This window comes from Salvelinus namaycush, chromosome 5, assembly GCF_016432855.1.
Source record: "Salvelinus namaycush isolate Seneca chromosome 5, SaNama_1.0, whole genome shotgun sequence".
NCBI classification, from domain to species: domain Eukaryota; kingdom Metazoa; phylum Chordata; class Actinopteri; order Salmoniformes; family Salmonidae; genus Salvelinus; species Salvelinus namaycush.
The window spans coordinates 49,056,030-49,070,011 of NC_052311.1; the positions used below are offsets into that span (position 1 = coordinate 49,056,030).

The 13,982-nt window shown below is 43.3% G+C and overlaps 1 protein-coding gene across 1 annotated transcript in view; it reads left to right on the forward strand.

The window, feature by feature from the left end:
- LOC120047159 (ras/Rap GTPase-activating protein SynGAP-like) overlaps nt 1-13,982 on the forward strand; it is a 99,249-nt gene that overhangs the window by 27,044 nt on the left and 58,223 nt on the right. Inside the window, exon 4 of the mRNA XM_038992692.1 lies at nt 13,141-13,580. Within this exon, the coding sequence (XP_038848620.1) occupies nt 13,141-13,580 (440 nt within the window). The remainder of the gene's footprint in view (nt 1-13,140; nt 13,581-13,982) is intronic.

Below are 13,982 nucleotides of genomic sequence, written 5' to 3' on the forward strand. Positions count from 1 at the left end.
GTGCACCTATCACATTATTGGCGAAAAGGCTACTACAAAAATATATTTTTAAAATTGCCAGCATGATTGTACCTTTCGTTTAAGCTGCTGTACCAAAAGATTAGTTATCGCTGCATCCTCCACGTAAATGTCATAATGGGTACTGGGTGGCTGTATCACTGTCATTTGACCAAATGAGATCGATCGGGGCAGGCAGCCAGTTGCGGCCTTCTTCATTATCCCACATGAATCGTTCTGAAAACAACTGTTGAGTTCCATAAGTTGTCTGTCCAATATCTCATTCCATTATGCCTGTAAATCCAAGTTGCTCCTAACGGGGGCTGCATTCCCCACTGCATGGGTCCTGAGATCCTCAAAAGGTTCTACAGCTGCAACATCGAGAGCATCCTGACTGGTTGCATCACTGCCTGGTACGGCAATTGCTCGGCCTCCGAACGCAAGGAACTACAGAGGGTAGTGCGTACGGCCCAGTACATTATTGGGGCTAAGCTGCCTGCCATCCAGGACCTCTATACCAGGCGGTGTCAGAGGAAGGCCCTAAAAATTGTCAAAGACCCCAGCCACTCCAGTCATAGACTGTTCTCTCTACTACCGCATGGCAAGCGGTACCGGAGTGCCAAGTCTAGGACAAAAAGGCTTCTCAACAGTTTTTACCCCCAAGCCATAAGACTCCTGAACAGGTAATCAAATGGCTACCCAGACTATTTGCATTGTGTGCCCCCCCCAACCCCTCTTTTAGGCTGCTGCTACTCTCTGTTTGTCATATATGCATAGTCACTTTAACTATACATTCATGTACATACTACCTCAATTGGGCCGACCAACCAGTGCTCCTGCATATTGGCTAACCGGGCTATCTGCATTGTGTCCCGTCACCCGTCACCCACCACCCGCCAACCCCTCTTTTACACTACTGCTACTCTCTGTTCATCATATATGCATAGTCACTTTAACCCTATCTATATGTACATACTACCTCAATCAGCCCGACTAACCGGTGTCTGTATGTAGCCTCGCTACTGTATGTAGCCTCGCTACTGTATATAGCCTCGCTACTGTATATAGCCTCGCTACTGTTATTTTTCACTGTCTTTTTACATTTGTTTTTATTTCTTTACTTACCTATTGTTCACCTAATACCTTATTTGCACTATTGGTTAGAGCCTGTAAGTAAGCATTTCACTGTAAGGTCTACACCTGTTGTATTCGGCGCACGTGACAAATAAACGTTGATTTGATTTGATCTAACATGCGAGTTGCCAAACCTTGCTGGCAGTTTTCTGTTTCGGGAACTGGTAGCTACATCCCAATTGTGGATTCATCTGTAAGCTTAAGGATTTTATCGAAATCACCACCCAAGCCCACCCGTGCCTACGCCCCTGACACACACACACACACACACACACACACACACACACACACACACACACACACACACACACACACACACACACACACACACACACACACATACCTCACCTTCTCCTGACATGAAATGTGTTCCAGAGCTTTAGTACAGCAGCATATTATTATGGGAAATAAATGCCACCATTCAGTTGCTACTACACAGCAACCCCCCGCAACTCAGACTATTATGTTCTGACACCCCCCCCCCCCCCCCCCCCCCGACTCAGACTAGTACTGTATGTACTGACAACCCCAACAGCTAATGCTATACCATTCCAAAGGACCATATCTCTAACACAAGATGTCAATCATTTCTCTCCCTTATGGCTTTCATAGACCATGACTCGCTCCTTTTGCATACAAATGTATGCTTTTGCTATATTTCCTCTTTGTGCATCTCAAATAGGTGCCTGCCAGTTGCTACAAATGGGTTAGCCAAGAATCAGTAGTCGTTACTGCCATACACAATTAAATGGATGGAGTTGAAATGGAGGGAGTTGGGTGTTGAAGAAAGTGACCAAGCAAAGATAAAACAACCTTGGTCCTCACGTCATGTACAAGAGCATTTATGCCAGTACATCCGTTTACACAAAAGAGGCAAAAATAGCTATTGACTGGAGAGTATTGCTGAGAAATATAAGGACAGTGCGGTGTGGTCTTGAAGTCATAACGGATATTACATGTCATTATGATGGCCAACTTTCCTTCATGTAGTACAAATTGTATTAGAGCTTGCTCTAGCCCCTCTCTCTCTCTGTCTGTCTCTCTATCTCTCCATCTCTGTTTATCTCTCTCTCCCCCCTCTCTCTGTCTCTCTCTCTGTCTATGTCTCTCTGTCTCTGTCTATCTCTCCATCTCTCTCTCTATCTCTCCATCTCTCTGTTTCTCTCTCTCCCCCTCTCTCTCTCTATGTCTATGTCTCTCTCTATCTCTCCGCTCCTCTCTCTCTGTCTGTCTCTAACACCTTTATCTCAATGCCCCTATAGGTATGTATTGTATATCTATTAAATCTAACTCGGCTCTCTGGCTCTGTTCGCAAACGTAGAGTGTCGTTACCAGGCTCTCCAGCTGCACTAGTCAGGATCTTAATTGAATATTTGCACACAGCCATGTGCTGCAGCTCCGGAGGCACGTGGTTTTCCAGAGACAGAATACCGGTGTTGTCAGGCCAACACTCCCACTCTGACTGACTGTCAACTAAAGGCTCCACCGCGCTCTGTGAAGCTAGAAAGGAGCTCATATACTTGGTCTATCAGTAAGTTATAGAGTAAGAATGGATGGGAGATGGGGAGATACAGTATTCACACCATATGGTGGGTGAATGGGATGTTGTAAATGGGAAGGCGATGTATGTGTTATGGGTGTGAGGCTGTAGGGTATCTACAGAAGGTGTGCGAACATCCATGCAAATATCTTCACATGCAAGAGAATGCGTGGGCTTGTGTTGTGTATACCGCACTGTAATTGTGTGTGTGTTTATATGCCTGCTTGCATGTGTGTGTGTGTGTGTGTGTGTGTGTGTGTGTGTGTGTGTGTGTGTGTGTGTGTGTGTGTGTGTGTGTGTGTGTGTGTGTGTGTGTGTGTGTGTGTGTGTGTGTGTGTGTGTGTGTGTGTGTGTGTGTGTGTGTGTGCATGTGCGCATGTGTGCATGTGTCTGTACTGTAAACTGTGTCTGTGCCTCCAATGCGTTCCCAGTTTCCCACGTGCCTGTGCCTGTGCCCACCACTGCCAACATCCCAGTTTACTCTTCAGCCTTGGCACTCCACCTAGCCAGGTGGCACTGTGCACACTTCAAGTGTGTCCTCGTTTCATACCATCCCTCTATCCTATCTGATGGAGAGAGACAGGGAGAGAACTATGTGAACGGGTTGGACATTTGTATTGCATGGAGTAAGCAAGGGATGTGAAAAGAAAGAGTAAATGACAGTGGTGAGAGAGAGACGGAAAGATTACTACAATAGTACATCCGCCTTAGGTTCACATCACTAATGGTAACCATGGAAATAATTATAGAGCAGACACACAGACGTTAGAGAGAATGCAAGAGAGAGAGAGAGAGTGAGAGAGAGGGAGCAAGAGAGGGGGTGAACGAGATAAAATGTGTGTGTGGGAGGGGGTGTAGTAAATTGTTTTCTGCAATACTTAAATGAACCAATCCCTGTAATTCTTATAGCTCAGTGTCTTACTATCTGTAATGCGATGGGTTAAAATGTTGGTCCAAGCTTACAGTTGTCATGGAAACAGATCTAAGTCACCCTTTACCCATTTGGAAATACTGATTGCTTTAAATATACTATAAAGTGCCATCACCGGCGATGTCTTAAGTGACTGAAATTAAAAATGGCTGGCTTTTTAGCTGTTGGTGATAAAAGAGTACCGCAAATTGTGCTTTGATGTAGGTCTATGTGAAGATAGGCAGTGTTTTGTCACCATTACAGATGTGTTTGGGTACTTATGATGTACTCAGTTATCATTGTCTTTCCATGATAGATCCTGTTATTTGCATTGAAACCATTACACCTACCCCAGATTTGTCTTGTGTCTCTGTGTGTGTTTCTGTATGCATGAGCGGGTTGCAACTTTCAGTGTCATAGTCATATTGTTACGCTCATGCCTCCCACACACTTGGCCCTAGCTCTGCACCTCTCATTCTCCCAGATGTGTGTGTGTGAGTGAGAGGGGGCAGGAAGAGAGTGATGAAGGGGGTGGAGAGAGAGAAAGAGAGAGCGCATTCTGGGCACCTCATACTAGTACTGTACTTACAATCACTCCATTACTCGACTCCCACACCCTTTCAAAACATCGCTGTCCTATCCCTTTAACAAAACTAAGATAGAGCGAGAGAGGGGGAGATGTGAAGGCAAAGCAAGGCAAGGCATAAGTGCTGCTCCAACCATATACACCTGTGTGACACAGTCTCGTTCGACATAGGTTGGATAAGACCTCCATCGAAGGAGAGGCGGATTACTTGAGGATGGACTATACTTTCTAGAAACTGGATAAGGGATGCTAATTTGGAAATATTCACCCGGTTATTCTATGCTGTAGGACACTGTTCACTTTCGTGTTGCTGTTTCGCTGTTATTTTTGTATGACGTTTGCGTTTTGATGGTCACCAATGATTCGCGCTTCCTGTACTTGCAAGAGTAGCCTGTCCAGGCGCTGGCACAGCATCTGCTAAACTGCTGCTAGTTCAATATTCTCTGCCGATTTGGGAAATAAGAAAGCATCGGTCTATCAACGGAAAGAGGACTTCGAATATCTTTCCCTCTGCATAAGAGTAGGACTTGTCGGAGCGCATCCGAACGCGCACTAGCCTATATCCAATAATTGGCACACAGGACAGGCGGACCTCGCGCACCCCCCCACTCACACACATACACAGCTGCAGATGTCATGGGTTGATCTGCTTATTGTAAAAAACAAAAACTACAAAACATTAAATTAACCAAACATGTGTTATTATTATTTATTTTAATCAATTTTATTTTCTCCCGAAATCGAAATTGAGGTCTTGTAGAAAATATATCCTCCACACCTGGACAACATAATTTTGTTGATAGAAGGCATACAACCCTTAAAAATCATTGCTCAATTACAACCAAAACATGAGAGAAATTCGCCTCTGTAGATCTTCTGTAGGTTACCGAGGAAACGGCCGCGGGATTGGGGGCGAGGGCACCGGTGCGAGGGGACAGGGAGAGGCCGGGGAAGAGGAGCTCTCTGCGCGACTGCCCGCCGCGGAACAGCCGCTGCCGGTGCTGGAGAGCTTGGCTGGGGGGAGGTGGTGGAAGAATGAACCATACATCCGTGAGGAATTATAACAGTCGCTGACTTTGGAGACATAGCCTATTTCTAATTCTTCATATTTTTACATACTGTAAGAGACGTCTACAAATTCAATCAAGTATAGCATAGGATAGCTAATATTTTGGTGTTATTTATGGGTGGGGTAATAATAGCCTACAAAATCATCCTTATTCTGTGTAAGCTTACATGTGGCACTTTAAGGTCATGATAAATATATTTATGAGCACTTTTCAAAAGGATACAGCTTGAAGTTTAGACACTGCACCTTATGAGAAAACTACTGCCTCCCTTCATTGACCTATACACAAATGCCATGAGTAAGGCAATTCATTTTCCCTCTCCTAAATTGTACTTGTAAAAACCTCTCATATTTATTTCACTGAGTTAGAATAGATTTTTTTCATGAGTGAAACATTAAGTTGATCTAGAGATTTCTATTTCAAGATGCCTGGATAGTAAAGTCTGGTAATCAAGTCATTTATGTTTTTTTATGTGTTGAATATTTAAAGTGTGGACAAAGTTGTTGATAGTTATTTGGCTGTATATTCATTTTTGATTAGAATATATTCTACCGTCTTTGCTTGCTGGTGTTATTTAAATTGGATTCTTTGCTTGAGAGTTGACCTCAAGCACTGCCTGAGCAATATATCTGTATGGCCAACTCATATTCTCAGACCTGCAGTTGCTAAACTCAAAGGGTGAGGCACTCACCTGCTTGACAGCAACCCAGACAAATGCACTTAGGCTATCAGACAAATGCCATGACACACATTCACAATCACATCCAGTGTCAGCAGATACTCACTGACACCAATGTATTTAATTATTTATAGACACTAATGTCAAGGCATAGTGGAGGAGCATTGATTTACAGCAAGTTTGGGCCCAAAGGAATGTGACAACGACAACAATATCAAACAGACACTAAAACCTGTGGGAAACTATGGTAACTCAAGACAAAGTTGGATATCTAAAGTTATTTGCTTCGAATTGCCTCCACTTTCTTATCGTGGTCTGAATAGACGTTGGACATCTGAAGATACTTTAGAGGTCTGGGATCGAAGCACAACACCTCTCATCTTTCTTAGGTAGGAACCAACGCCGTCTTCTTTATTAGGTAGGAACCAAAGTTGTCATCTGATGTTTCATGTCCCATCTTGGTCATGACCAAGTATGTTGCATTCACCAGATTCTATTCAGGTTCTATACAGTAGGAACAGGCTTTTGGATTAAACAGGCATCTCGTTTTGTTGTACACACATGAAAGCATGTTGTCATGGTCCACTGTTCATGTATTACGGTCCGCTTTTATACTTTCCGAAATAGTAAGGAGATTTGTAACATCTTGCACCAATATAAGATGAAACATTTGAGTTGGGCAAGTTTAAGGTGATAGTTCACCCTAAACTCAAATCAAACCACTTTGAGGTCTGAAAACATATAGCAAACTTTGATTTTAGGATGAACTATAAATTTAACTCTTACAAGGCTACCTCCCTCTTCATTATTGGCCGTGATTGGCTAGAGCTAGACCAAGAGTAGAACATGCTCATTCTGGATATCTAGTTGAAAAATAGGAATATTGTATTGTCATGACAACGTATCCTTTCTGACATGCATCAAATTACACTAAGTAAGCTGCCGCTGCCTGCTAAGTGGCAAGCCTAAAAGCTAGACATAGTTTGTTTATCTGTTAAATCATTCATCAATTAAAACTCAGAAATTACTCCTAAGTGCGCATACCATAGAAATAATTAATTAGAACGGGTAAGGCCAAGTCAGTTTGACAGTACACTCAATATGGCCACCGGTATTACCCATCGCGGAACATTGACTTGAATGAGGATATCAGTTCTATAGATTCTATGTCTATGGCTCAGACATCCTCTAAGGCATGGTCATACATGTAGAGACAAGTGTGTTGAAATACGTCAAGAAAGATCAACATAGAACTACAATGGAGTATAGTGTATGTTGCACACAGGAGAGAAGATCCTACGTTTGGATTTACAGTTCTTGGATCAAAAGCTAACAGGTCTGCAGACCAGCATTCTATGAAAAACAATGGAAAACTAAATACAAAAAAGGCTCACAGCATTTCAGACACCCACTCCCTCTCCAGCCTCCATCGCTCTGGCTCTTGTACTCTCTCTCTCTCGCTCTCTGTCACTCTCTCTCCTTTGCTTTTTCCTTCTACCTTTCTACCTCTTGCTTTCTTGCGTTTACTCTCCTGTCTTGCTCTGTCCCTCCCACTCGTTCTCACTCTATACATCCATCTCTCTCTCCCTCTCTCTCTTTCCTCTCGCTCTCTGCTCTCTCTCTCTCTCGCTCTTTTACTCCCTCCCTCACTCTCCCTCCCTCCCCATCCTCTCTCTCTGAGGGACTAAGCTGGAAGCTGTTGCCACCCACACGTTTCATCTTCAGCTTTCGGCTTGACATCAGATTTACATTCAGAAGGAAAAGAGTGCACCATTTCACATGCCAATGCAAACTGACATGTTCACACATCCATGTGCATGCCAGTGCAAACTGTGCTGTATGCACACAGGCGCATGCGCACGTGCATCATTGGCATCATGTATGCTGTAGGCGGTGTATACAAACGCATGCACAATTGCAGATGAACACACACATCATGTGCATCCTATTGTATCCGTGAACACGTTCTCAGTATAAAAGGTTCTATGGGGTCAAATCAGATGCAGTAACAGAAGAATGAGAACCATATTGCTTTCTCCTCTATTTTTAGAAGGCTCGTTCCAACCATCTCCACATTCCTCTAACCCTCCCTTCATTATCTAATGCCTAGTACTATTTAATATACTACTATACTATTTAAGTCAGTCTAAGGCAATATGGTTTTTTACTGCTTTGCATTTGTCTGTCATTTCAGTTATGGTAGTACTAGACATGGTATACCCCAGATATCATGAACAATAACCGAATGATATCAGCATGACTATAGATTTTCCTTTCCCCCCACATTTGGAGCGTGTTTCCTCCCTCTGTTGCTTAGCGTTTGCGAAGGTGAATGTGTAGGATGTAGTTTATAGTCTCCTAAGTGTCTTTTCTGTTCGCTGGCTTTGTTATGTGTCTGTAACTCAAATGCAAGATACTTGGAAAATGTTGCCATGGAAACTAAATAAAAAGCCCGGGTTTGGATCAAGAGGGACTGGGTGAGAAATTGAATGAAATGGACCTATTGAGTCCCTTTTACCGATGGCTTTTTAACGCATAATCATAAATAAATATTTAATGTGGTCGATTATTGCTGAACACCATTAAGGAGTTCATATAGGACACAAATAATACTGGTGCTACTGAAAAACGTCACACAATTCACGCCTCTCGTTTGTCGCCACTTAAGATAGAAGTTGCTCTAACAACAGATCCCGGATCAGATTACTAATCTCTTCATCATAACCTGGACCGTGTAGGGATGTAAAAAGATCTGACCCTATATCAGTGTTTAGAAGCAACTTCAACACACTCATCTTGTCTCCCAACTCTGAGCATGAAGAGCATGAGGTGTTATAGTAACACATGGACATGACTGAACAAGTGAGGATATGTGAGGATAAGTGAGGATATGTGAGGATAAGTGAGGATATGTGAGGATAAGTGAGGATATGTGAGGATAAGTGAGGATATGTAGTTACATTTGACATGTATAAATAGCACATGTATAAATAGCACAGACCCTAAAGGATGTACGCTTGATCACACTTGACTACATTTTACACGTGTCTGACTCACCCATCATAATACATACATGATGCTGTTAGGATTTCAATAGCATGATTCCCCTCTCCCCTCCAACTTCATAACATCTGATTTCAGTTCATACAAAAATGACATACTGCTGCTATGACACGTGGGATTACACTTTCCTAATACCAAGTGACAAGCTAGCCCAGACCCCAGATGATCTTGTGTACCATGAACCCTACACAACAGTGTTAGGTCACTTGTCATTTACGTCTGCTTATGTCATTTCTAGAGCAGAACATTGTAGTATGAGGAAATGTTTGTGGTAATTAAAAGTATGTGGGTGCCTGGTTCAAAAGGAATTGTGAAAAAAGAAAAAAACAAGTGCAGGTTTTTCTTTTTTCAGTATAGAACAGAAAATTGCCCATAGTATGTTGTCTCTGGTCAGTTATACATTGTGGCTCTGTTACACACAAGTATACCATCTAGAATGAAGTATGCTAATGCATTGGGCAAGTAGTACGCTAGTATGGACATTGGAACATAGCACTACAGTACATTACTAGTGGAGATTAGTATGCACTACACTGCACTACACTGCACTACACTGCACTACACTGCCTCAGATCCTTTCTTGTAAGTTTGCATATCACTAAGGAATTGGAACAAAGACTGTTGGCATTTGTAAAGCTTTGAAATATCCACTTTTGGAGGTCAAACCGCAATGACTCAAACTCTCAACACCGTAATATTGTTTCTTTGTAGATAAAGCATCTAACACTTTATGTTTAAATGGGGCAGAAATCCTTGCTCGGCGATTACAAAATTTGCCATAATGAGAAAAAAGTGGTGTAATAAATATAATGTCGATTTTATATTACTAAAATATTGTAGTGAAACGGATCATTAATCCTAGTAATATTATCATAATGTTTTATTATGCACAAAGCTCTTATGAATAACTGCAGCCTATCAGGTATATTTAAGTGTTTTGTTCATAATCATTACCAAACATGTACATTATTTTCTTAATTTACTGAGCCAACTGACACTCAGACTTTGCCAAATGATTGTTGTTGCCTAGCAAGCGGTATGCTAAGGGAATCGCAAGGGTTTGTTCTGTTAGTACGGAAGCATCGGAACCTTTATTGCATAAACACTTCCACAATATCTGGTTTGGCTTCACGCTGTGATTTGAGAGCTTTGAGTGAAGGCCAATGGTGGTGAACAGCAGATACGGAACGACCTTGCTGAACTACTTCCCATTTCCGTAAACTCACCGTCACGCTGCAAGGCTCTGTGCACTTTCAAATCGAGCAAAAGGGTTCATTAGCCAATCATATCAGAACACAAAACCCAAAGATTTCAAGAGGGGTAACCCATGACAACCAGCGGTGACACTTTATTTGGATAGTCTGTAGAGCATCTACAGATGGACTATCAGCAACGTTTCAACTAACTATCTACTAACCCTAACCCTAACCATAACCATTACGTAACCCTTATTCTAAACCTAACCCTAACTGTTGCTTGTCAACAGATAGTTTGTTGATAGTATGACCATCTGTAGAGCATCTACAGATAGATTATCTGGACGATCCAAATCCACATTCATAAGAATAATATTTGCTGTCTTTTTGAATAATCTCTTTCACATAGTAGACTAAGCGTTGAAAAGAGTAAAGAAAACAGCTTGGTAGATCTCCACACAAATCAAAGGTTTTGCCCAATGAAATCTTCCACGAGACCAATATTTTCAGATAATCTTATGAATCTAAATTGGCAACAAAGGACAAAGTTTTCACCCTCAGGGAGAGAGCACGACGCCAAGTTGCTGACTGTTTCCAGCTTATCTAAATGCCTAGCTAGCTAAAGCCACAGAGCAGTCACACCTTAGGACTGTAGGAGGGATACCAGCTGAATTTTCATTTAGCTACTCAGGCATGGCTACAGTCTACTTGCTCTAGGAAAACTAATTTGTTTTGGGAACAATAGTTCCTCTTAGATTATGTTGCATTTTGACTGGGGCTGTATTTGGAGTTCATACATAATGACTGCCATTTTTCTAACTATGTGAACTGACCAGGAAAAGGTCACATGGTCAGGAAAAACTCTGGTCCCTAAAAATTTAGTTTTGTCTATGTCATAAGAGATCATGACACCAGGGTGCCTAGAGCCTGTAGTTTTCCTGGTTAGGTTATGTGGTCAGAAATACTAAGGTCCCTTAGTATGATAACTACCTCAATACAGATGTAGGATCTTAATTTGAGCCAGTTTGCTACAGCAAGAAAACAATTCTGGAGCAAGAGGAAATATTAATTATTATGTGGATTATAACTAATGGACATGTTTGTAGAGGTTGATATATTTTTCATTAGGGCAAATCAAGTCAGACATTTTTAAGTGGTAATTACAAATGTAAGAAGCCTTTTTAAAGCTGAAATACACTACAAGTAAAAATGTCCTGCTGTGCAGGAAAATTCTCAGAAACAAAAGAATGATCAAATTAAGATCCTGTGTGCTACCGATATTTACAAAGGACAATGATGGACTAGCAGTTGGTTCATTGGTCTTGGGATTTTCCGCTGTGTATAATGGACATACACCCTTTTTGGATTTCATAACCCTCTGTGATTCGTTGACTTGGTTATCATCACAATGAGGATCCTTCCCTAAGGCGCTCGCTCAGCTCAGTGCGTGGGCAGAGGAAAGTAGCATGACAGCAGAGTCATGAGAAAAGATTGACATTTTGAGAAGTAGAGGGAATGTAGAGACCAGATAAAGAGAAGGAATTCAGATAAATGAAAGGAGGATGAAGGAGAAGGATGGAGGAGACAATATACATTAAGTAAAGGGGGAAAGACGGGACCATGGGAAAACGTGAAGAGTGAGGAGAGGAAAGAGAGAGCGATGAGAGGCTGGAGAGAGGAGAGGATAAATGCACTTTTGAATTATGTAAAATAGCTGCGTGGGAGAGAGGAGTGTGTGTGTATGCCTGAGTATTTGTGTGTCTGTGTGATAGCAGAACCAGGGAGAGCGAGAGAAGGAGGGAAAGAAAGAGAGCAGATGAAAGAGAGAGGGAGAAGAGAGGGTGGGATAAAGAGAAAGACAGAGAATACAAGAGAGAGAGAGGGAGAGAGAGAGAGAGACAGAGAGAATAAGAGACAGGAAGAATATTTATAGCCTCAAATATGACGATGTTATCATTGATCTATCTCAAAAGAGGGTAGCAGAGAAAGGGATAGGGAGGGAAAGAAAGACTGAAATGAACGGGCCTCAGATGCTTTCCCACTTTCATTCCTGCTCCCTTCTTTCTATGATACTGCGTACATTAGTTATCTTCTCCTTGCCTTTCACAGATCTTCTCCTGTGTCCAGCCACTGGTCTCCTCCCGCTGGGCACACACTGGTTGAATGAATGTTGTTTCCACGTCATTTCAGCGGAATTCCTTTGAACCAACGTGGAATAGACGTTGAATTGACATCTGTGTCCAGTGGGTTCTGCCTTCCATCATGGATAGTACAGAGTGTTAGAGTGGGCTTGTGTGATCCATCTTCTCTACTGTCCGGCCACTGGTCTCCTCTGCCATCCATCATGGATAGTACAGAGTGTATTCCCTTACTGCCTAATTCACTGCATTAGGGACTGACTCACGGACGGTCAATAGGTGCTTTGTTTGTGAATGCTTCCCCCTGCTCCCCTCCCTTGGTCCCTGCCTCCTCTCTCCCCTCCCCCACCACACTCAGTGCAGATTGTTAACGTTTGCCTCTTCGAACGGCCAGGCAGAAAACCCATCCCTTTCAACTCACTCACCTCACCCCTCCTATGCCCTCCTCTTTCATCTTCCTTCCCATGCAGCTCTCCATCTACATCCCTAATTTTCCTGGTAGGAGGAGAAGAAGTGGGGGATGATGGAGATCAGGGTTAATGAGACATTATCATCGCATTGCTTCTCTCACCCTTAACCTTGCTCTCTTCCTTGCTTTTTTATACACACTCTACCTTCACTTCACCTTCTGTTTTTTTCACGTTACTTGTCAGTTTCTCACACTTTTCCGATCTCCCCTGACCGTATGCCTGTACTGTGTGTATCTTCTCTCTTTCGCTCCCGTCTCCCCGCTGACACACATGCCAAGTCCATGCCCTCTCTCGCACCTGTTTTTTGGATTCTCTCTCTCTCTTTCTCTTACCTGTCTTCTTCCCTCTCTCTCTCAGAGAACGCTCGCGCCCGGCGGAAGAGCATAGCCAACGTGAAGCAGCCAAGCATGGAGATCCCTCCCACTGCCCCCCCCCAACCCTTCCGACAATCCGTGAGTACCCCTCCCTCCTACCGCCCTCGCTCGCTCCCCCCGTCCCTCTCTCTCTCCCTCCCTTCCCACTCCCCACCACACACCTGTCGCAGGGCCAGTGGAACCCCTCCCTTCCCCCTCGCCCTCTCACCCTCTCTCTCCCCCTCCCTCCCCCATGGCCACTCCTGCCCTCAGCAACGCTACAAGAAAGGGGTCGGTACTCCCCCTCTCTCACTGCCCCTCTCCCCCTGCCTGTCCCTTAGTCTCCCCCACTCCCCCCCTTCTTCTAATTGGCCGGGGGACTGGAGGGTTGCCGCTTCCAGCACAGTGACCGGACGCCATATTGCACCTCTTCCTCCGATCGAGGTACATGACTCAGATGTCTCTGTATGTGGTGAAGAAACCCCCTCTAAACTTCACGTTACATCCTTTGCCAAATGCTATGGAGTTTTCTGTTCCCTATGCCAAATGTGATCCACCACTGTGATTCAGTTCTTCTGACTGTATGAGGCTTCAAAGTGTCAGACAGGCCGGCTAATCAAGCCAGAATGACTTATCTAGTCCTACCAGTCGGTTACTGTGACGGTCAGCAAATGAGTCAAATTTTTTGGTCACTTCTTTAAAATAGACTTCAGTGACACAAAGCTCACAAAAAGTGAATGGTTTGTCTCGATTCAGACCAATTCCTCGCAGAATGTAGTGTTCAATGTTGATGTGTAATGTGCAGATTGATATCTGAGTGGACGTTAGACATGGAGAGAGGTTGAA